Below are 25,615 nucleotides of genomic sequence, written 5' to 3' on the forward strand. Positions count from 1 at the left end.
CCCATGAGACTTGCTCCATCCTGGTGCCCGTGGGCTCAGGAGTCTCCTTCCTTTTCCAAATGAAGAAGGTCCCAGACACAAGATCCTGTCCAAAGAGAGTCCAAGTTTCCTAATAAACAGATGTCTATTAGAGAACTGAGGAAAGAACGCCCAGCCTTCGTGGAGTAACTATTGTGCATCTCGGAGTGTTCTAAGGGCTACTGGGCACTCACATGGTATAAACACATGCTGTTTACAGAAGCTTGAAATTTTTAAGGGCAAATGTATAATAATGATAATAGCAGCTAAACATTTACTGAGGACTTATGATTCTGCTGATACTACTGTTATTACGACCAGCAACAATAAGGACCATGTTCTGAGCTCTCGCAATGTTCCAGGCCCTTTACATGAATTGTCACATTCACTCCTCCCGGCAGCTCCAAGAAGGAGGGGAGTGATAGTGCAACATGGGAAGAACATGGGAAGTGTTGGGAGTGAGTACGAGTCGAGGAGACCTCGTGAGCAAAGCAGACTTATGGAAGGACCCAGACTCACAAGGTGGGCCCTGGTCATCAGGGTGGAGCATCTACTGATGCACTGATTCGAGCTGGCATGTCACTCACAGGGAAGCCAGCACCCTTGTGTGTCTTCACTCCATCTGGCTTGGCCCAGGTAAGGAGGCTGAGGGTTTGACATACGCCAGGTCGAGGCTCCAATCCATCAGAAGAGAGAAGCAGGTGCCAGAATTAGCAGAGAGCCATCAGTCCCCAGGCATGCTTCCAAACCACCACCAAGCCAGCTTTCTAAAGCACCTTCAAACCCATAGGAAAAGTACGTATTTTTTACGTTTTTAGAGCAGAACCAGGGCCACCAAACAGATATGTGCCTGGTATGGATGCAATTCCAAAAGCTGGAACGTCTCTCTGGGTGTATGTGAATGGCAACCTCTGGACTGCAGTTCATTTCAACTTGAGCCTCCATGACCTGCCTTTCACCTGAGCTGTGTAATGGCCCAGGCAGCTGAAAAGCATCTAATCTTCATAGATGACAAGATTCAATAGCCAGAGGAGAGCTTCCAACAGCACTGTACGTGCATGTGTGAAAGAGCTGAAAATGTTTAAGAGGGAACACACCACAGGAAACACTCCCTTAGCCAGGAGGGACTGAGGGTGTGAGAAAGGGAACCTCCACTTTGTTACTCTATATGTCTAGTATTTGACTCTCTTACAACCACGTATTCCTGGTTTAATCTGTTCAAAATCTAAAGAAGGAATGCATTTTCAGAATTTTTGAAGCAATGCATGTTGTCAAGCCTACCCATCTGCCAACACTCCCTTTCTCCAGTAGTGTTTAAAAAAGTCAAGGTGATTGAAACAGAAGAAAGATCTCCCAGGTGCAGGAAGGAGGGCTGAAAAAAGGGAGTTTATCTAGGTAAAAGCCTCCTGACCAGTCCGCAAAGGCTTCAGTGAAGAACAAGGGGTCAGATCTATCTGAACTAAGTTTCTACATTACTGCATTTTGAGGGCCTGTTTAAGCAAAGCCATCAAAACTGAAGGTATGAGTATTCCAAAGGTGGTTAGGATCCGAGAGACAGTCTACTTTTTCAGTAAACGTTTATTATATACCTACTATGTGCCAGAAATTGGGCAAAGAATTCAAAGATAATGCTAGATTTGTGTTAAATGTACTTCCTATAACACACATCACATGTAACGATTATTAATTAGCATAATGATATTTAATTACTCTGGATGGCTGAATTTATTTGGGGTAGGTGTTACTTTAACTGTTTTTATTCCTACATCCTGAAAAGGTAAAGGTTCCCTGAGAATGCTAACTTATCCAAGAAAATTTCTACGTGGCAAATTTCTACGTGCTATTAACTTCAGGACCCCCATCACCATTCTACATTTAAGAGCGTCAGAAGCAATTTGTGTGACCAAAAGACAAGAAGGAAAGGAACTTGCCGAATTACAAACCCAGATCTCTGGTGTTCCTCACATTTCTGGACATTACTTGAATCAAGGTTTCCTTATACTTGAAACCAAATAGACATGTCCAGGGATCCTAATCCAACCCAGTTCTCACCTAAACTCACAGTGCCCTCAGCGTACCCACATCAGATCGTGAAGATTAGCAGGCTGATGTGATTATGTAAATTCCACTAAGTGGCCTGAGACTCTGTGTCTGCAGTCACCTTCCACTGAGGCAACGACAGAGCACGGCCACTGGCACCAAGGGGCTCTATGAGGCAGCGAGGGTGGAGTTTTAACTCAAAGTTCAGCTTGTTAAAGAGCTCGGCCACTGGGCAAAACCCACACACGTACACACACACTTACAGGCCCCAGCTAAGATTCTGCTTTGTTAGTGAAAAGTGCCAAGCCAGCAGTGTAACAGCAGCTATTAGGGAAAATGTAAGTGGACGGCTGGGCTTTCTTTATTCCCTTAGGATAACGGATAGCGGAGTACTGTTGTAAAATTCCTTTTCTTCCTAAAAGGGGGCAGGAGAGGAACTGTTACCATTACCCACTGGCCTTTGGCATTCCCATTTGATTTCTTGCTTACTGATTGTCTTTGTTTGCTGGTCCAAGAAAGCAAGGGCCCTTTCTAGCCCTGAGACCTTAGAGGAAATCTTTAGCAATGGATACGCTCATTGGAAAACAATCAAATGAAAGCCCAGGGCCAAGAACTTCCTTTGCCTTCCTCTCTGAGTGTCCATAATCCTGCCTCTTCTCGGGAGGGGCCAGAAGTACTGAGGGTTTTGCTACCACGACTTCCAGCTAAGTGTGTGTGAGCTCAGGTGTGCACAAGAGGGTGAGTGGAATTCTAACATGGGCTCTGCTGCTATCATCTCAGAAAATACGTGCTTGCGTTCCTGAGGGGCAGTTAATTATAATGGGACATGCGTATGAGAGAAAAAATAGCCACGTTTGTTTTCTAGTCACCAGCAGCAAAGCAACCCCATCCTAGGAGGGCTGCATATGATCCACTTTAGGAAGAACAAGTCGGCAAAATGAAGCAGAGGTGGGTAGATGGCATCGGGGATACCGCCTTTGCAGGACAGGCCCAGAGACAGGCTGGAAGCTGACAGAGACACGGATCCAAGGAGATCCAGCTGAACACCATCATCCCCAAACCATCAACGTGGCACCATTCACCACCACCAGTGCCGCAGAACACAGGCATGGCCACATCTGCATCATAACTTTCTCCTGCTCTGGAAGTTTTCTTCACAGTCAAGGTCAGAGGAGAGAAGCTAGAACCCTTGACAAGTTCCTTCTCGTCTCTGTGGCCTTCACTGGTAGGGAATTTTCTGGGTGGGCGGCCAAGAATGAAGCCTAGCTCCCTTGGTCTTGTGTTTTCTCCAACACTTACCTTCTCCGGCCAGGTTCCTCCCACCCTTTCCCAAGGGCCAGCTCCAAGGCTACTCCTCGCAGAAGATGTCTCAGACAGCCCCGCCCCTTCCCTGAAGCATGTCTGTCCTATGTTCCCAGTCCCTTGTTCGTGCCCTGCAGCTCTTTATCATTGGCTACTTTGGACTATGCTCATTCAGGTACCCAGCTGCTCCTATGCACAGACAAGATACTCAAGAACGTGTTGGCACAGGGAGCAGTAACCCTGTGCCCTAACGCTATTCCAGAGTAGAACCTGGACCAATGTCTAGAAGTTACCAAGAGAAAACCTTCTGAGTCAGCACAAGGGAGATCTCTCAACACAGTGAGAGCTGTCCCACAGAGGTTCCATCTCAGGAGGTTGGGGAGGAGGCTGCCAATACCGCAAGAGTTAACGCAGAGGTCACCTAGAGGAAGGGGATTCTACAGAAAGCACACTCTGGTGTGTGTAAGCATTCTTCTCTGACGGACCATGAGGAGGCTGTTTCTGTTTCTTTAACACTGTTGTCAAGGGCACTGAACATCCTGGAATACAGATCTTTACGTGTATCTCTATTGGCTTCCATGAGATAGATTCTCCAAAATGGAACGAGGGGGCCAATGAGGCCAAAATACCCACCAGAAGTGCTGTAATGTGAATACCTGCAGAGTGCCAAGACCTGGAGTTATACACCAGAGGGAACTAGGTATTACAAGTAAGTGGGATGAGCATGATCGGGGTGGGGGGTGGGATGTGCTCTGTGGCAGGGAACTCACCAGATGTGAGCTCACGTGAGCTGGCAAGGATCATCACCCCACCTGATGGTTCCTTGAGCGACTGGAGGCTCAGATAGGAGACTACCTTTCACTGGACACCTACTATGTTCCAGCATTACTTTAAAGTCATCCTCTGATAAGAAAATGCAGATTCCATGTAGGAAAGTGTCTGGAAGGCAAAGTGGCCCTTACACAGAAGACGGGCTTCGGGCAGCCTTGCCCTGGTCCCCCATCTCTGCCACATAAAGGCTGTGCAGGATTGAGCAAGTCACACAGCGTCTGAGCCAGAGTCCTTACATGCTCTTAAACTACTAGGGATACTAGTAAATACCACTGGTCCATGCTGCCCCTTCCCTGCCTTCTACCCATGGCCCAGCCCCAACTACAGGGGGAAGTGGCTGCTGCCTTCTTGGAGTTTTAACTTCAGTTCATGGGACTTTTGACTTCCTAGCCTAGACTGTAGGCACCTGTGTCCCTAGTCCCCTCTGCTAGGCTACCAGCTCCAATGAGGGGAGCTTTAGGATGGTCCTGTGAGCACATGTGTGCATGAACGTGTGTGAACATGCGTGCGCGTGCACACACACACACACTCACACCCAGAGCCCTCCAGCTCCTCTCACATAGCACACAACCTGGTTTTAAGAAAAAGAATCCAAGAAAATTCGGTCCACATTTTCTTGTCGACTATATTATAAAAAACTCTTACCAGATCTTTAACAGTGGTCATTTTAAATCTTCTTCAATTCATGGACAATTGTTTTATTCTGATGCTTTCTTAAAAGCTTTTGCAATAAACTATAATCCAAAAGTAATAAAAAAATTCAGTCCATCCTAAGCCACACTTTTATGTCACTCTCTGGCTTAAAGCCACATAAAACTTCCTTTCACACCTGGCCTGAGAGCCGACCCCCTCCATGGCCTTCAAGACTGTAGCGTTGGGCCCTGCCTCCCTCTCTGGCCTCATGCAGCCAGGTCCCCTCCATCACTGCCTTTCTGCAGCTCAGGCCTCTGTCCTCTCACTTCCTTTAGGACACCAAGGCCCTTTCCCTTCCCTGAACCAGGGCCTTTGCAAAGGCTGTTCCCCAGCTCCAAGAACACTTCTCCCTACTCTGTACCTTCTCCCCAGATGGCACTGTTGGTGGGAATGTAAATTGATACAGCCACTATGGAGAACAGTATGGAGGTTCCTTAAAAAACTAAAAATAGAACTACCATATGACCCAGCAACCCCACTACTGGGCATATATCCTGAGAAAACCATAATTAAAAAAGAGTCATGTACCACACTGTTTATTGCAGCTCTATTTACAATAGCCAGGACATGGAAGCAACCTAAATGTCCATCGACAGATGAATGGATAAAAGAGATGTGGCACATATATACAATGGAATATTACTCAGCCATAAAAAGAAACAAAATTGAGTTATTTGTAGTGAGGTGGATGGACCTAGAGTCTGTCACACAGAGTGAAGTAAGACAGAAAGAGAAAAACAACTACCATATGCTAACGTATATATATGGAATCTAAAAAAAAAAAAAGGTTCTGATGAACTTAGTTGGAGAGCAGGAATAAAGAGGCAGACATAGGAGATGGACTTGAGGACATGGGGTGGGAGGGCGAAGTGAGAGTAGCATCCACCGTATACACACTACCGAACGTAAAATAGTTGGCTGGTGGGAAGCAGCAGCATAGCACAGGGAGATCAGCTCGGTGCTTGGCGATGACCTAGAGGGGTGGGATAGGAGGGAGGCTCAAGAGGGAGGGGATATGGGGACGTGTGTATCCACATGGCTGATTCACTTTGCTGTGCAACAGAAACTAACACAGTATTGTGAAGCAATTATACTCCAATAAAGATTAAAAAAAAAAAAAAACCACTTCTCCTTACTCTGTACCTTCTCCCCACCTGGCACCTTTCACCTTTCACCCCCTTCAACCAACCTAAAGTGACCCTCTCTTATGGCATCCTGCTCTTATCCTACTTAACGCATAGCACAGTTTATATGATACTTTCTTTATACCCGTCTTTTCCAACAGACTTTAATCTCCACAAGGGTAGACTGTGTCCACTCATCACAGAATTCCAAACACACAGCAGTGTCTGGCAAGTGGAAAGCACCATAAACACTTGTTTAAGAAATGATTGCAGACCCCAACTTCGTGGAGTCTGAATGAATGACATTTAACCCACCATCACCAGTGCATGGGAGCCCCTTTCTGAGAACCAGTCCTGCCAATTTGATGACAGGATGGACTCAAGCCCAAAAGCCCTTCATCACCATCACCTTCACAGATGGCCTCCCTGGTACCCGCCAAGAGAAGGACACTAGTTCCAGGCCGGAGGGGAGCCCCGACGCTTTGCCCTCCACTTGGGAATCCTCATAGCCATGGAGGTTTGAGCCAGAGCCTCCTCTCTCGTCAGGTAAATGGGAAGCAGGACACCCCAGCAACCCAGCTGCAGCAGGACCATGGAAAAGACAGTCCTTTCACTCTTCAGTAAGACAGCCACATTCATTTCAGTGTGTACCCATGAACAACATCACTTAAGAGTGCACCTTGGAAAGGTACCAAGGTCCCCAGACTAATTAACTTTCATCTCTCCTGTCCCTCTGTTCATGGAAGGCCTTGCCAGCTGCCCATCCCCTCTGTGAGGAACATTAAAGACAGGATATTAGCTTGAGAGCATGCTATTTAAAACAAAAGTACACCTAAAGAGAGCCTCGGATGCCCATCTAAATCACCCCGAGTCCATTTTCTGGCCCCAGAACCCTCATGGTCGGTGCCCCAGATAGGCCCTACTCTGGCGCCTGATATCCATCAAGAATGTCTTTCACGGTTCATTGGTTGAATTAATCTGATGCAAAATGTCTAAACTGGAAACCCGTGAGTTGGGATCTTGATGAGTTTCGGCAGAGCAGCAAGCGAGCCACAGTAGATTTAATAATAACAAAGGTGAAGGCAAGAAGTTTAAGAAAATTAAAACAGAAGTAAGTGAAAGGGGAAAAATCAATCAGATCACTTCTGTAAAAGAAGATGGTGTGTCCCGAGGCCACACCAGCCTTGCTCCCCTGGACACCAGGACACTGCTCTCCCTGGATCCTGGAAAGTGGCCCAGAATGTGCAGGCAACACACAACTTCGGGGAGTTGCAGGGGACTTGAGCTTGTCTGCTTCCTTATGCTTAAGGGCAGGTGTGCTCATAAAACGATTCACACCTGTGCGCCACCCAGCAAGCCTTGAGCCCTGGTGGAAATCATGCCTCACAATGACCTCTCCAAAACCTGCACACCCCCCTTAACCTCCTTTTTCTAATCCATTTCAATTTGATGCACAAAACATGCCACTCCGTGCATTCCTTAACATGCAGGGGCACCAGGAAGCACAGCAACAGCAACCCAGTGATCTGGGGCAGAACCACAGAGCAGGGTGGTACACTCAATGCTTTCCAACAGAGACGGAGAGGAAATGAGAGCGGCGTTCGATCAGTCCCTGTCAACAGCCACTCCCGTCTCCCCAGATGCTTGGCTCACTAGCCCTCCAGCAGCTTTGCATCTGGGCACAGGCACCTTCTGAGGATTCCACCACAAAACATTCTCCATCTCCTCCAGATAGTACCTGGTTCAAAAAAAAAAAAAAAAAAAGACAAGGATCCAGTGCTTTGGGGTCCATTAGAAACTGAACTGCCCCCTCTGGAAGGAGGCCCCGCTCCAGCGGCGCAGCCCAGGAGGCAGAGATGGCAGACTGGCGGAGGATGCTGGAGAGGATGCTAGCAGGGCAGAGGCTCTGATCCTAGAGAGACTCACCCAGAAACTGCCCAGCCAGGCAGAAGGCCACGAGACAGACCAGGAGGCCTCGCCAGGTAACCCTGCCCTCATCCACTCTTGTCTTCAGACGTAACACTGCTTTGGCACCGGAAGTGTGGTATTAAAAAAAAAAAATTAAAGGAAACCAAGGCAGGGCAAGATATGAGTCTGGGACATTTCACTGGCAGTCGTGATTTTAATATATTTTAAATGCATTTATAAAACTTGCCTAGTGAATTCGCCTTCCAATGTAAGATCTGCTTCTCACTCCTCTCCCCTGCTCCAGGGGACTACAAATTCCACACAATTATTCACATCTCCATTATGAATTGTTTTCTACTCTCTGCTGCTTTGGTCCTCAAGCTCGTCTAATCAACACCCTCAGCTTCAGAGAGGAAAATAAAGGCAGAGAGTAGGTAACTGGCTTGCTTGAGCTGTGAAACCTTGCTCAGTGAAGGCCTCAGAAGCAGCTGGGTCCTCATGGGCAGAGGCATAGAGTCCTTCTGTTCTTTAAAAAAAAAAAAAAAAAAAGGCTGCGGTTTAAAGTAATTAAATATCTCTATGTTTAAGTGATATGTGGTTTGAATGACTGCTTTTGGAAAAACCACAAAGGGAAATAGTGCATCCAGAATTATTGCTTTTGGCACAGAAAGGAAGAAATGGGGTTAATACCCGGGCCCTCACCAATCGCTCTGTAAGGGGCAAGAGTTAGGAGAGACGGTCCCAGGCCTATGTGTCACGGGCATCTAGGATCAGGAACAGATTGGCTGGTGGGCTGGTGCAGCACTGCAGGCAAAAGTAGCCAGGGAGAGCTCATACCCATAGCTCTGCAGCAGAGGAGGCTGTATGGCATCCCTCCATCCTGGTTCCAAACCTACCCCTTACGGCCCTGTGCAATCAAGGGAATTCCTTATGGAACCTCAGTAGTCCCATCTGTAAAATGGGGATCATAATACAGACCTACAGACTGCTGTGGGAAATCAGCAAGGATGCTTCTGCTAAGTGAGCCTAACATGGTAGGTGGTCAGTGAGTGGCAGCTCTGGAACCAACCACTCTCCCTATGTTTTCCTCAGTGCCCAGTGGTAGGTATTTGCAATACAACAGACCACAGTGGTGGTTTCTCTGTTTAGAAAGGTGACTGACTCAGAAGTTGGCCCAAACTGAAAACTCAGCTGCACTAATTCCACAAAGAGCCTAGAAATAGCACCAAGCCCTCATTAGCACGTTACCCAGAGAAGGTGGCAAACGAAGATCCCTCGAGGTTAGCACAGAACACAAGGCAATTCAAAGGCCCCTTGGAGAAAGGGGATGAGCTATACACATATAAAATCGTAGCAAGGGATGTGCGCATTTTCACATTTTGCTTGGTAATTGGAAACAACGCCTTGAATTGCGAAGCACCAGAAAGCCTAGGACTCACCCACCTTCCACGTGGCCCAAACTGAGACAGGCGTATGTGTATAATCGACCTGTTCAAAGCCTCTATAGCAGGAGGCAGTGCTTTGTTGTAAAACAAAACTGAGATGAAATAACCGTCATCCTTTCAAGTATCCTCTGAGAGTTTCGTATTTGAGGCACATTCTGTGATGTAATTCTCTCTGACCTCAGACACCTTGATTCCTTTTTTCACGTTCACATAAAAGACTGAGAGCTCTCCGACTGGTCTACTGCACTGCCAGCCTCGACTGGATCTGAATTCTTCACTGGTGCAGAGAATTCGTTGTTATTCCAGATAATTAGGAAGTAGAGATAAAGGGCCATTACGTTAGAAGGCCTGGCCCATTGGGAAGACCAGCTGTTGGCTCCTTATTTAAAAACAGATTAGTTCCCACTGCTCCCAGAAGGCTTCCAAGGGCACACTCAGACACCGAAAGTCCCATCCTGACATCCTTTCCTCCCAGTCACAATGCACGTGCAGAATTTGAGAATGTAGCTTATCTGGAAGGCTTAAAACAAATGCTTCAATTTTCCATTCTCCAAATGAAAATCAATGGCAACAGAGAGGTAAAATCGATGTTCAGCGCTCTGTAGGGAGAAGCCCTCCCCACCTCTCGCCCACCCAGAACAATAAATCAGAACGAGCCATCCCACCGGCAGCGAATTCCTAAGAGCAGATCCCTCTGCAGGTAGTGTGAGCTTCTGTCCATTTTTTCCATAAATCATCCCCTAAGAGGGTATTTTCTTTAAGAAGAGCTAAGAGAATATTTTTAAAACTTAAGTCAGAAAGAGTAACACATTGCTGCATTAAAAACTCTTCTTCCCCAAACAAAGCCATTTGCCAATAGGACCTTTGGCATCTAAGAGCAGAGTCTGACTTAACTGTTACCCCAAGGTCCATTTTGTAATATCAAGCATTAAAGAATGCTCAGGCATCCCAATGACCTGCTCCCCGAGACAAAGATCTGTTTTCTGTCACCATAGGTTAGCTTATACCCACTAAAATTTCATGTAAATGAAACTCATACAATATACATTTTTGTCTTCTTTCACTCAGCATAATTATTATAAGATTCGTCCATGTTACAGCATGTATCAATAGCTTATTCTTTTTTAACTGTTGAGTATTAATCCATTGCAATGAATATACCACAACTTGCTATCTGTTCACCTGTTGATGGACATTTGGGTTGTTTCCAGCCTCCAGTTATTACAAGTAAAGCTGCTATGAACATTTGTGAGTGAGTCTTTATATAGACATATGCTTTCATTACATATTCTAGAAACAAACCTTTTGTTGGGCATATGTTTTGCAAATATTTTCTCCCAGTGTGGCCTGTCCTTTTATTAGTCTAACAGTATCTTTTGAAGATCAAAGTTTTTACTTTTGGTTTTTTTTTTTTTTGGTATGCGGGCCTCTCACCGTTGTGGCCTCTCCTGTTGCGGAGCACAGGCTCCAGACGCGCAGGCTCAGCGGCCATGGCTCACGGGCCTAGCCGCTCTGCTGCATGTGGGATCTTCCCAGACCGGGGCACGAACCCGTGTCCCCTGCATCGGCAGGCGGACTCTCAACCACTGCACCACCAGGGAAGCCTGTGCTGGAATATTTTAATTCCTGCTTTTAGATTACGCGACCATCGCCTATTTCCTGTTTCTTTTTGCTTGTCTACACTCTCAGTGTTTTCTGTAACGAGCATCAACTACTCTGATATCAACAATAAATTAGAATATTAAGAAAAAGTCATTTGAGAGAAGGCTTTGTGACTCCAGGCTGCCTTCACACTGCTCTTAAGTGTATAAATGGCCCCCTTGGAGCACCTAAAAGACGAACAAGCTTCCAAGAATTTACCCTCTCCCAACCCTGCTCAATACTGCTCAACAGCAGGAAAAGATGAAACAGAGAACGTCCAAAGAGAATCCTCCAAAGGGAATGTGAGTTTAGCTGAAGCCTCTCAGTGAAACCAGCTACAAACCCAAATGCCATTCTAATAAAGGGGGAGCGTTCCAGCAGGGCTTGGAAGGTGCCCCACAGGGAGGTGCCCCACGTGGTCCCCCAATGAAGTTGCTTGTCCAGCCGCCCTGACACTGTGTAGCCACAGACCCATGTGTCAAACCGCTTCTCCACTCACTCCACCTCCGAGGGCGAAGAAAGCTAATGAAATTCTCCCGCGGATGCGCTTACTGTCCTCCTGTCTCGGTCCGCTTGCAAAGACAGCCCAAATCTGTAGCCGTACGAGCAGCCCCAGGCCGACCCCGCTGCCTCTCCACGTGTGTGCGCTCCTGACTGTCTGGCGGGCGGGATTTACCTCTCGAGCTGCTGCAGAGGCCAGACTGGCTGATGGGATTGCTTGCAGATGTTTCACAGAGAGAAACATTACTTCCCTGATGGATGAATAAATAGAATTGTCAACATGGCCCCCCTGGTCAGAGGCGACCCCTAAAGTATAAGGAGGAAGGACAGATGTTTCATCTGGGAAGGGGTCCAGGACTCTAAGAAGAGGTGTGCACTGGGCTGGTACGGGCTGAGTAATTCGGCCTCCCAGAGGGAGGGAGGGGGAAGGCTAGACCCACAACTACAGCCACCACCATTGTAGAGCCTCTCGCCGGTGCAGGCCACCGCCCAAATCCTGATGACAGAGTGGGCACGCCCCTCAGTCAAAGCCTCCTCTTTGAGCTGTTTTTCCAGTGAATGAAGGGTACCTATCATCAGGAATGCCATCTTCTTCCAAGTCCTCACGTGCTGTGAATCACAAAGCGGGCAGCAGGCTTCCTCGGGAAGAAACTCCAAAGGGCAGAACAAGAAAGTGGGCAGGGCCCCTGGAGCGAGCTACTTTTTCTCAGGAGCATGCAAATTGAGGGTTTTCTGGCTGACCTTCCAGAATGAATCAGACAATAATATACCTCTTACCATAATTGTTTTAGTAATTGTAAGGCTGGTTGTCATTATGTGACATTGGACTACGTACCTTACACCCCTCCATCTTACTGACCTCTCACAAAATGAAATACACACAAAACGTCCTAAGCAAAGGATTAGCAAAGCTTAACCACTGGTAAACCCTCTCTGCAAGAATTACTAACGGATGTATCCCAGCAAATGGTAAAGAGGAAAGGGGTAAGTGCTTTCATTAAATCCATTTTACAGCTAAGGAAGCCCAGATTCAGAAAGGTCAAGTAACTTGCCAAGGTCACATAGCTAGAAAGTAGCCAGCCCGGAAATGAGCTTAGAATGCTGTCATTCCCAAATCTATGCTCTTAACCACTGTAATTCTGTGGCCACCAGGAGATGCAGGAGATGAGAATTACGCTTCCAACACAAGCAAAAAAGTGGTGGTGCTTCCAACACAGAAACAAGGCATGCCCAGAGAAACACCACTGACACCTGGATATGCCCAAATACCAGTGAGGTTGCTGCCTCTGTCTCAAACAGATTTGAGCTTATAAATAAAAATCTCTTGTCTGGGACTTATAGAAAGGGCTGTATTCTAGGAGGAAACAGGCAATGGACTATCCGTGTTATACACACACACACACACACAAACACACACAAAACCACATGGCTGAACAATACAGCACTTTTCCAAAGAGTATGTGGTATCTTCCCTCCTTCAGAGAAGGAAGAAGTCATGTGTGGCAGGAGAATCTAGGAGAGTTTTTTCAGAGTATTCATGCCTTAAAAGTATTTTTGAATAACAACAACAACAAAAAATGTTTTTCACATCCCACTCTGCAGTGAACTTGATTTTTCTTGAGGGTAGGAATAGGGTCTCTTGCTTACCTCTGTAGCCTCAGGGCCTAACACAGGCCTGGCACATAGTAGGTACTCAGTACCTTTTTGTTAAATGACAAGGAATGAATGGATAGAACGACGAGGCCAAAACATGGTACTGACAAAAAACATAAGCTTTGGAGCTCGACGGTCCTGGGCTTGAATCATGGCTGCCACTTACTAGATATACAAGCAAATGACTGACTCCTCTCTCTGCCTCAGTTCTCTCACTTTTAGAATGAAGACAAAAATAAGTACCAACTTGGCAAAATGGATGAAGGAATTCAAGGATGCAGGTTCTGAGCACAATGCCTGGCATATGCTAGGTTTCAGGGGTGAGATCTGTCTTTGCTTCCAGGGAGAACACTCCAGCCTGGGGGAAGAGCAAAGCACATTACAATACCTCGAATCTCATTTTTATGGAGACAAAGCTTGACTATGTTTAGGTGACCACAGAGACTAGGTCTGCTGCTGCAGTGTCAGGTTTGCAGGGGCAGAGTAGGCAGGGGCTCTGTTCCATGCTGTCAGGCTACTCCCCGGGTGCTGATTCTCTGCTGGACCACAATGTCAAGGATGGGAGCTCCCCACACACGTTCTGTGGAAACCATGGACACCATATTAAAGTGTGTCCCAAGAGGGGCAGCCAAACGGGCAAGAACTGCTCAGACGTCAAGAACTAAGAGGTGGTTGGGACTTCCCTGGTGGCGCAGTGGTTAAGAATCTGCCTGCCAATGCAGGGGACGCGGGTTCAAGCCCTGGTCCGGGAAGATCCCACATGCTGTGGAGCAGCTAAGCCTGTGCACCACAACTACTGCACCGCACGCTAGAACCCGTGAGCCACAACTACCGAGCCCACGTGCCACAACTACTGAAGCCCGCACGCCTAGAGCCTGTGCTCCACAACAAGAGAAGCCGCCACAATGAGAAGCCCGCGCACCATAATGAAGAGTAGCTCCCACCCGATGCAACTAGAGAAAAGCCTGCATGCAGCAACAAAGACCCAACAGAGCCAAAAATAAATAAATTTATTTTTAAAAAATAAAATAAAATAAAGAACTAAGAGGTGGGACAGCACCCATTCTGCATGGTCCCAGGATCAAACTGGAACCAAAGAGCAAGTTATAGGGAGGCAGATTTCAGTGGGAATTGAGTTCCAGAAAGGCTGTTTTCTTTGCCTAAGGTTATGGTGCAGTGCAGGTGAAGAGCAGAGAAAGTCGCCAGATCTAAGTGTGCGTAACTCTAATGCCCATCGCAACACCTCTCCATCGTACAGGTAGTAAAGGGAGAAGGGCGAAAATGACACTAAAATCACCTTTCTCCCACCCCCACCCCACCCAACTCCATTCTTAAAGCAAGCCTAGAGACCAGGACTCTCCAAAAAAGAAGCGTGAGCAAATCCAAAAGGAGCTTCGAGGAGGGGTGGGGAACCATGCAGCTAACAGGGTCTTGGTGCTCCGGCCGGGTGTCAGGCCTGTGCCTTTAAGGTGGGAGAGCCGAGTTCAGGACACTGGTCCACCAGAAACCTCCCAGCTCAGCATAATATCAAAAGGTAAAAGCTCTCCCAGAGATCTCCATCTCAATGCTAAGACCCAGCTCCACTCAACAACCAGCAAGCTACAGTACTGGACACCCTATGCCAAACAACTAGCAAGACAGGAACACAACCCCACGCATTAGCAGAGATGCTGCCTAAAATCATAACAAGGTCACACACACCCCAAAACACACCACCGTATGTGGTAGTGCCCACCAGAAACACAAGATCCAGCCTAATCCACCAGAACAGAGGCACAAGTCCCCTCCACCAGGAAGCCTACACAACCCATTGAAACAAATTTAGCAACTGGGGGCAGACAACAAAAACAATGGGAACTACGAACCTGCAGCCTGTGAAAAGGAGACCCCAAACACAGTAAGTTAAGCAAAATGAGAAGACAGAGGAACACACAGCAGATGAAGGAGCAAGGCAAAAACCCACCGGAACAAACAACTGAAGAGGAAACAGGCAGTCTACCTGAAAAAGAATTCAGAAAAATGATAGTAAAGATGATCCAAAATCTTGGAAATAGAATGGAGAAAATACAAGAAACGTTAAACAAGGACCTCAAAGAACTAAAGAGCAAACAAACAATGATGAACAACACAATATATTACATTAAATATTCTCTAGAAGGAATCAATAGCAGAATAACTGAGGCAGAAGAACGGATAACTGACCTGGAAGACAAAATAGTGGAAAAAACTACTGCAGAGCAAAATAAAGAAAAAAGAATGAAAAGAATTGAGGACAGTCTTAGAGACCTCTGGGACAACATTAAATGCACCAACATTCAAATGGATAAGGGTCCCAAAAGAACAAGAGAAAAAGAAAAGGACTAAAAAAATATTTGAAGAGATTATAGTTGAAAACTTCTCTAATATGGGAAAGGAAATAATCGATCAAGTCCAGGAAGCACAGAGAGTCCTGTAGAGGATAAATCCAAGGAGAAACACGCCAAGACACATATTAATCAAACTATCAAAAATTAAATACAAAGAAAAAATATTAAAAGCAGCAAGGGAAAAGCAACAAATAATATACAAGCGAATCCACATAAGCTTAACAGCTGATCTTTCAGCAGAAAGTCTGCGAGCCAGAAGGGAGTGGTAGAACATATTTAAAGTGATGAAAGGGAAAAACCTACAACCAATATTACTCTACCCAGCAAGGATCTCATTCAGTTTCAATGGAGAAATGAAAACCTTTATGGACAAGCAAAACTAAGAGAATTCAGCACCACCAAACCAGCTTTACAACAAATGCTAAAGGAACAAGGAACTTCTCTAGGCAGGAAACACAACAGAAGGAAAAGACCTAGAATAACAAACCCAAAACAATTAAGAAAATGGTAATAGGAACATACATATCGATAATTACCTTAAATATAACTGGATTAAATTCTCCAACCAAAAGACACAGACTGGCTGAATGGACACAGAAACAAGACCCATATTTATGCTGTGTACAAGAGACCCACTTCAGACCTAGGGACACATACAGACTAAAAGTGAGGGGAGGGAAAAAGATATCCTATGCAAATGGACATCAAAAGAAAGCTGGAGTAGCAATTCTCATATCAGACAAAATTGACTTTAAAATAAAGGCTATTACAAGAGACAAAGAAGGACACTACATAATGATCAAGGGTTCAATCCATGAAGAAGATACAACAATTGTGAATCTTTATGCACCCAACATAGGAGCACCTCAATACATAAGGCAAATACTAACAGCCATAAAAGGGGAAATCGACAGTAACATATTCATAGTAGGGGACTTTAACACCCCACTTTCACCAATGGACAGATCATCCAAAATGAAAATATATAATGAAACACAAGCTTTAAATGATACATTAAACAAGATGGACTTAATTGATATTTATAGGACATTCCATACCCAAACAACAGAATACACTTTCTTCTCAAGTGCTCATGGAACATTCTCCAGGATAGATCATATCTTGGGTCACAAATCAAGCCTTGGCAAATTTAAGAAAATTGAAAACGTATCAAGTATCTTTTCTGACCACAACGCTATGAGACTGGATATCAATTACAGGAAAAAGTCTGTGGAAAATACAAACACATGGAGGCTAAACAATACACTACTAAATAACTAGGAGAGCACTGAAGAAATCAAAGAGGAAATCAAAAAATACCTAGAAACAAATGACAATGAAAACACGACAACCCAAAACCTATGGGATGCAGCAAAAGCAGTTCTAAGAGGGAAGTTTATACCAGTACAATCCTACGACAAAAAACAAGAAACATCTCAAATAAACAATCTAACCTTACACCTAAAGCAATTAGAGAAAGAAGAACAAAAAAACCCCACAAAGTTAGCAGAAGGAAAGAAATCATAAAGATCAGATCAGAAATAAATGAAAAAGAAATGAATGAAACAACAGCAAAGATCAATAAAACTAAAAGTGGTTCTTTGAGAAGGTAAACAAAATTGATAAACCATTAGCCAGACTCACCAAGAAAAAAAGGGAGAAGACTCAAATCAACAGAATTAGAAATGAAAAAGGAGAATTAACAACTGACACTGCAGAAATACAAAGGATCATGAGAGATTCCTACAAGCAACTATATGCCAATAAAATGGACAACCTGGAAGAAATGGACACATTCTTAGGAAAGCACAACCTTCTGAGACTGAACCAGGAAGAAATAGAAAATATGAACAGACCAATCTCAAGCACTGAAATTGAGACTGTAATTAAAAATCTTCCAACACACAAAAGCCCAGGACCAGATGGCTTCACAGGAGAATTCTATCAAACATTTAGAGAAGAGCTAACACCTACCCGTCTCAAACTCTTCCAAAAAATTGCAGAGGGAGGAACACTCCCAAACTCATTCTATGAGGCCACGATCACCCTGATACCAAAACCAGACAAAGATGTCACAAAGAAAGAAAACTACAGTTAAATATCACTGATGAACATAGATGCAAAAATCCTCAACAAAACACTAGCAAACAGAATCCAACAGCACATTAAACGGATCATACACCATGCTTGAGTGGGGTTTATCCGAGGAATTCAAGGAGTCTTCAATATATGCAAATCAATCAATGTGATACACCATATTAACAAATTGAAGGATGAAAACCACATGATCATCTCAACAGATGCAGAAAAAGCTTTCAACAAAATTCAACACCCATTTATGATAAAAACCCTCCAGAAAGTAGGCAGAGAGGGAGCTTACCTCAACATAATAAAGGCCATATATGACAAACCCACAGCCAAGATCATTCTCAATGATGAAAAACTGAAACCATTTCCACTAAGATCAGGAACAAGACAAGGTTGCCCACTCTCACCACTATTATTCAACATAGTTTTGGAAGTTTTAGCCATAGCAATCAGAGAAGAAAAGGGAATAAAAGGAATCCAAATTGGAAAAGAAGAAGTAAAGCTGTCACTGTTTGCAGATGACATGATACTATACATAGAGAATCCTAAAGATGCTACCAGAAAACTACTAGAGTTAATCAATGAATTTGGTAAAGTAGCAGGATACAAAATTAATGCACAGAAATCTCTTGCATTCCTATACACTAAAGATGAAAAATCTGAAAGAGAAATTAAGGAAACACTCCCATTTACCACTGCAACAAAATGAATAAAATACCTAGGAATAAACCTACCTAAGGAGACAAAAGACCTGTATGCAGAAAACTATAAGACACTGATGAAAGTAATTAAATATGATACAAACAGAATGAGAGATATACCATGTTCTTGGATTGGAAGAATCAACATTGTGAAAATGACTCTACTACCCAAAGCAATCTACAGATGCAATGCAATCCCTATCAAACTACCAATGGCATTTTTCACAGAACTAGAACAAAAAATTGCACAATTTGTATGAGAACACAAAAGACCTCGAATAGCCAAAGCAATCTTGAGAACGAAAAACAGAGCTAGAGGAATCAGGCTTCCTGACTTCAGACTATACTACAAAGCTACAGTAATCAAGACAGTATGGTACTGGCATGAAAACAGAAATATGGATCAGTGGGACAGGATAGAAAGCCCAGAGATAAACCCATGCGTGTATGGTCACCTTATTTTTGATAAAGGAGGCAAGAATATACAATGGAGAAAAGACAGCCTCTTCAATAAGTGGTGCTGGCGGAACTGGACAGCTACATGTAAAAGAATGAAATTAGAACACTCCCTAACACCATACACGAAAATAAACTCAAAATGGATTAAAGACCTAAATATAAGGCCAGACACTATAGAACTCTTAGAGGAAAACACAGGCAGACATTCTATGACATAAATCACAGCAAGATCCTTTTTGACCCACCTCTTCAGAGTAATGGAAATAAAAACAAAAATAAACAAATGGGACCTAATGAAATGTAAAAGCTTTCACACAGCAAAGGAAACCATAAACAAGAGGAAAAGACAATGCTCAGAATGGGAGAAAATATTTGCAAATGAAGCAACAGAGTATTAATCACCAAAATTTACATGCAGCTCATGTAGCTCAATATCAAAAAAACAAACAGCCCAATCCAAAAATGGGCAGAAGACCTAAATAGACATTTTTCCAAAGAAGATATACAGATTGCCTGAAAACACATGAAAGGATGCTCAACATCACTAATCATTAGAGAAATGCAAATCAAAACTACAATGAGGTATCACCTCACAGCAGTCAGAATGGCCATCATCAAAAAATCTAAAAACAGGGCTTCCCTGGTGGCGCAGTGGTTGAGAGTCCACCTGCCGATGCAGGAGACACGGGTTCGTGCCCCAGTCCGGGAAGATCCCACATGCCGCGGAGAGGCTGGGCCCGTGAGCCATGGTTGCTGAGCCCGCGCGTCCAGAGCCTGAACTCCGCAATGGGAGAGGCCATAACAGTGAGAGGCCCGCGTACCAAAAAAAAAAAAAAAAAAATCTACAAACTATAAATGCTGGAGAGGGTGTGAAGAAAAGGGAACCCTCTTGCACTGTTGGTGGGAATGTAAATTGATACCGCCACTATGGAGAACAATATCGAGGTTCCTTAAAAAACTAAAAGTAGAACTACCATATGACCCAGCAATCCCACTACTGGGTATATACCCTTAGAAAACCATAATTCAAAAAGAGTCATGTACCACAATGTTCATTGCAGCATTATTTACAATAGCTAGGACATGGAAGCAACCTAAATGTCCATCGACTAATGACTGCATAAAGAAGATGTGGCACATATATACAATGGAATATTACTCAGCCATAAGAAGAAATGAAATTGAGTTATTTGTAGTGAGGTGGATGGACCTAGAGTCTGTCATACAGAGTGAAGTACGTCAGAAAGAGAAAAACAAATACCATATGCTAACACATATATATGGAATAAAAAAAAAATGGTTCTGAAGAACCTAGGGGCAGGACAGGAATAAAGACACAGACGTAGAGAATAGACTTGAGGACACGGGGACGGGGAAGGGTAAGCTGGGATGAAGTGAGACAGTGGCATGGACATATATACACTACCAAATGTAAAATAGATAGCTAGTGGGAAGCAGCCGCATAGCACAGGGAGATCAGCTCGGGGCTTTGTGACCACCTAGAGGGGTGGGATAGGGAGGGTGGGAGGGAGATGAAAGAGGGAAGAGATATGAGGATATATGTATATGTATAACTGATTCACTTTGTTATAAAGCAGAAACCAACACACCATTGTAAAGCAATTATACTCCAATAAAGATGTTAAAAAAAAAAAAGAAAAAAGCAAGCCTATTGGGGGGCTGTGTGTGTGTGTGTGTGTGTTCTTGCTTTACGTATTTCTGCAGGACTGAAGGCAGATGTAGCCTGAATTCAAAGGCTCCTTCTGTCATCTGTAAAAGCCTAAGCCCACTGAATGCTGGGAATGGGTGGGGAGTAAGGGACAAAGGCTTTAACAACCCTGAAGAGGAGGGGAGAGACTTCCCCTGGGCTGGAGAAATAGAAAGACACACTCTCAGAAGGAATGGTGGCCTAGTGGTCTTGAGGCAGCAGAACCCCACACCAGTACTCTCGGCCTGGCAAAGACACCCACGCCCCATGGAGCATGGAAGCTGACAACCCCCAGCCCTGCCAACCTCAAGGAACCTCCAAGGATTATCGTAGGGAGGATGTTAGTGGCAACCAGAAGACTAAAGGTACAGCCCCTGTTTTCTTAGCTAGAAGCTTCCTGGATCCTGAGGTCACCCCAGGAGGAGGAAGGGCCACCATAATCACCAGGAAGGGATTTTCTGTTCATCTGCTCAGATGAGGACTCAGAGTCAAATAAAGTTGATTCAAAGGAAACTAAGATATTAACTCTCTTTGCAAATATGCGTTTGAGAACTGAGATTCATACCACAGCAAGAGTTCTTACACCACGTACCATATGAGACACAGATACAAACACCTGCTCCCCCTCTCTCCCTTGTCCCCCAGAGATCAGGTACCCCGGATCTGCTGGCTGGAGAGGACCTCACAGCCTGTGGCTTACCTGGGGAGCAGGTGCTTACGGCTGACACACAGGGCAGTCTGGTAGTCCTGGGTCACACACACCTTGTGAGGGCTGCATTTCACCTTTAGGCAGGGGTCTTTGGATGGGTCCAGAGCTGAGGCAAAAAGAACATGAAAAGAGGAGTTAGGACCTCCAGGGAAATCCAATTTCTATTTCTACTCAAATAAACAAGAGGGAAATAAACAGACCATGTGTTTGCACCCTGCACTGTTTACTTAGGCTGGCGGGGATGGGAATGAAAACCCATACGGGGTGGGGGGGTGGAATTCTGTGTCTATTCCACGTGGTTTTCTTCAACATCAGGAGAGTGATTCTTTTGTGCTTTGGGGAGTTTCAGTGTCTTCATCTTGGCCAGGAACTACTTTTAAAACTCCTTTAGAATCTTGTGTGCTCAGCGGACCAAAAGCCACATTTCCCTCTTCGCGTATTTGTCTGCTATTGCTTTTTATGACTTTGTGCCCAATTTTACTTATTTCCTACAACAGAAAGTCCCAGAGGACGGAGTTTTTTGGCTTCAGTTCCATCCACACGGACTGTGAGCACAAAGAAGCCATTTTAAGTTTTGTGAAGAACTTCAGGATGAACAAGACAGTTTTGAGCCACACAAACTTATGACATAAACGGGCGGGGGGGGGGGGAAGGCTGACACACAAATATTTATTGTGCAAGGGAGAATCAGATAAGGGCCATGACAGGCATATAACATGATAACAGAGGTTGAGAGAAAAAGAGAGATCAATTTCTGGGGCAAGGATTAATGAAGCATTAATATGTGAATTGGATCTTAAGGGATGGGCAGGATTTTAGAAAGCAAAGCTAGAACAGGCAACCTAGGCAGGGCGGCCAGCACACTCCAAGGTAGACAGGCGTGGCTGGGCAATCCTAAGATATTTAGTCTGACTAGAAAGTGGGCTTTGTGGGTGGAAATAATGAGGGCGGGGGAGTCACTGGAGAAGGGTCTCCAAAGCCAGCAGATCACACCCTGCAGCATTTCCTAGAACAGGCAGGGCAGCGGGCCCCTGGCTAAGCAACACTCCACAGGCTGAGGTGTACACGCTCATCAGGGCAGACAAGAGGCCACAGGAAATCCTCTGCAAAACAAAAACAACGGTGCCATCTCCCAGCTCTGCGTCCTAAAGCCGATCAGGTGGTCAGCCTGTCGTAACTGCTCTCCACAGCCAGGCGAGGTCACGCTCCCCACGCAAACGTTCAGTTAAACGAATCGGCGTCCCAAGCAGGGACAGCACAACTGCTACAAGAAATGGGAGGACTCCCATCCGACCCTGGGCCCCCCGGCAATCATGATCCCCCTGCACTTAGAGGAAGTCAGGATTCCCGTCAAACCACCCAGGCCCAGAATCGCAATGCCATTTTCTTCCCACGGCTGCTGGGAATTCCTCAAGGGACCTGAACACACTACACCCGAAGGTATTTCTTTCTGGGGCTTGAACCGCTCAGGGCGGCTCCCTCCACTGAAGCAGCTTCAGCCTCCGCAAACAGAAACCAGGGTGTATTCTCAGGCCGGTCAGGTGAGCAACGAGACCCAGGCCATGGTCCCAGGGGAGTCACCTGGCAGCGCCTACTCCCCAGCGGATGTGCCTGGCTGCCTGGGGCTTAGCAGCAGGAGATGGGCTGCAAGAGAGACAGGCTAAAGCCCCAGGGACAGGGTGCTCACTCCGAGCTCCTAAGCTAAGGGCTTCGCCTCTGGGAAGTGAGTGGCTGGGGGCCCGTGTCTGCCCTCAGAGCCCTCTGGGGCTGGGCCTTTCAGAAGCTTGCAGCAGGAACTTCCTGGTCCCAGGTGGAGCTCTCTTTCCTCCTGAGACGTCCTCACGAGAAGCCAGGAGGCTGGTGCGTCTCAGGCCAGTGGCCTTCTCCTTGTGCTTTGCCCTCCACCTTCACCCCAGGGCAGCAGTCCAGCCAGCTGTGACTTGCTTTCCAGGACTCAAGCAGCACCGAGCTAACAATGAATGACGATCAGATGGCTGCTGAGGATGACCATGCTGGCCCTTCACTGCCCCTTCTCACACTTCTGGCCACCACAGGATGAAGACATCCCTGGCAGCCTGGGCCACAGGTACCAAGTGAGGCATTTCCTGACAGGTGTCAAGCGCTGTAGAACGCTTGGGATTTTCACTGGAGTAGATCTCAGAGATGGCAAACACCAGGCTGGCCTAGGGTCTCAAAATCTGCAGGACCAAATGACAAGATTTATTGCCAACTTTGAGCTGCTTCTTGCTTTTGCAGCCAACTTCACAGACATGCAATGTCCACACTGGGATCCAGATGGCCTCAAGGGGCAGTGCAATCTCAAGGAGAGTAAGTCAGCTGAGCACAGCAGGGAGGAGCCCAGTGATCAAGGTGAATTCTGCCTTCACTGCTTCCTGACCTTCTATACCTCAATTTTCTCTTCTGTGAAATGGGATAATAGCAGTCCCTACTATCACTTTTGGTTATCAAGAGGATGAAATGAATTCATCATTGTAAGTGCTGAGAACAGACCTGAAACACGTGAAGCACCTCATAGGTGTTTGTTATTTGTTGTGTGCCTGGATTTTGTTCGCAGAGTGAGCAATAAGCCTCCAAAATAACCAGAACAATAGCTCACACGTGTCCAGTGCTTTTGACATGCAGGCAGTGAACGAAGCCCTCTAACTGGATTACCGCACTTAATTCTCGCAAACACCCAAGGTGGCAGCTGCCATTCCCGTGCCCGTTGTACAAAGAAGATGAGAGGGGCGGACGGTATGTGACATCTGGTCGGTTGACTCCAGAACCCAAACTCCTCACCATGATACACCAGCAGCATGAAAATCACCTAGAGTCTCCTTTAAAAGGTGGATGTGGGGTCCCACCTTACACCAAGTATTGAGCCCAGATGTGCCATGCTCCTGAGAGGCCTTCAGGGCAGGCTGACACTTAAGGAGTAAAGGTAAAGGGAAGCCGGGGGGTCTGGCTGGCTGGGCCACACAGGATGCCCCGATGCGCCATACACGGCCCCAGTGCTCCCCGGAAGGTGCGGCTACCAACCCTGGGCAGTTGTGCCCTCTGCCCACCCCCTCTAAAATGCAGCAACCCCCCCAAAGGAGTCACCTGACCAGTGGCTGTCAATTTATTTTCTGCAACCTTGCTACATCTGTCACCCTACCATTAGGCTAATACTATAGATCACCCTCCTCCAATTCTTAAGGCTAACGTTTCTTAAAAAAACAAAAAAAAACTCCAACCAGAAATACTAATAAATAAAAATCATCAGCTATTTAACTTTATACACAAATTTACTTAACGATTTGCATATAGAAATCAAGTCTCCTAAAAATTAATTACCAGGGTCTGAATACTTCAAACACGCACGGGAATTATTTAGACTAAATGAACTTCACAGCACAACAAAACAGTAACAAATCAAGCTGTCAGCGTTTATTTAATCACCAGGATGCATCTTGTTTTTGAAAAACAGCAGTACTGGAATTGAAAGGGGATGAGGATGGTAAAGGAGCGTGCCACTTCCATGTAAATACCGCCTCTCAAATACACTTCTCCCAGCAGCCCCGAGGCTCGTGGTGACTGAAAGGCACCCACACCTGTACTGGGCAGGGCTGTGCGGCTCCACTTTCTAGAGGAAATGATAGGAGATCAGAATAATAAGTGGCATTTGAGAAGCCCTTTAATAAGGTGCAGGGAAATTGTGCAGGTGAGGAGGTAGGGAGAGAGGGCTGAGAGTTCATGATAACCCTTACCAGGGGTAGAAGCTTCCTTGTCAAGGTGCTAATGATTTCTGGAAACTGCGCTCCAAGTTCCTCTCTTCCCCAGCGCATGCTTGATGATAGGACGCATCACTCCCCACAAGATGCCGAAGCCCTGCGTCCCCTCTACCTCTTCTACCATAATACCTGCAGGACTCATGTGGACTCAGACAAGAGACTAGGGCTTCCCTGGTGGCGCAGTGGTTGAGAGTCCGCCTGCCGATGCAGGGGACACGGGTTCGTGCCCCAGTCCGGGAAGATCCCACATGCCGCAGAGCGGCTGGGCCCGTGAGCCATGGCCGCTGAGCCTGCGCGTACGGAGCGTGTGCTCCGCAACGGGAGAGGCCACAACAGTGAGAGGTCCGCGTACCGCAAAATAAAAACAAAACAAAAAAAAAAACAAGAGACTATGCCTAACACAGAGCAGATACCCACGGGAGGTTAATTTCATCTTTCCTGCCCACATACAAAAACCAATCAAGTGTCAACTGGCACAGGATACATGTCCAATTAAGTTTTTCAATAATTTTTACAAAAACGTTTTTCAAAGGGAAAAAAAAAACCAAGAATGAATTAATTTAAACAGAACTTTGTCAAGCTGAAAAACATCAAATTCAAAAGCCAGTTAATTACAGGCTTCATGTAAGCTTTTTTTGAAAGTAATTTTATTTTT

The 25,615-nt window shown here is 45.7% G+C and overlaps 1 protein-coding gene across 4 annotated transcripts in view; it reads right to left on the bottom strand.

Moving 5' to 3' along the window:
* Nucleotides 1–25,615, bottom strand: part of SPOCK1 (SPARC (osteonectin), cwcv and kazal like domains proteoglycan 1) — a 557,294-nt gene that overhangs the window by 153,870 nt on the left and 377,809 nt on the right. For all 4 annotated transcript variants that reach the window (XM_067731822.1, XM_067731821.1, XM_067731823.1 and 1 more), the window contains one exon: nt 21,179–21,293. In XM_067731822.1, coding sequence (XP_067587923.1) covers nt 21,179–21,293 — 115 coding nt within the window. The remainder of the gene's footprint in view (nt 1–21,178; nt 21,294–25,615) is intronic.

This window comes from Pseudorca crassidens, chromosome 3, assembly GCF_039906515.1.
Source record: "Pseudorca crassidens isolate mPseCra1 chromosome 3, mPseCra1.hap1, whole genome shotgun sequence".
NCBI classification, from domain to species: Eukaryota; Metazoa; Chordata; class Mammalia; order Artiodactyla; family Delphinidae; genus Pseudorca; species Pseudorca crassidens.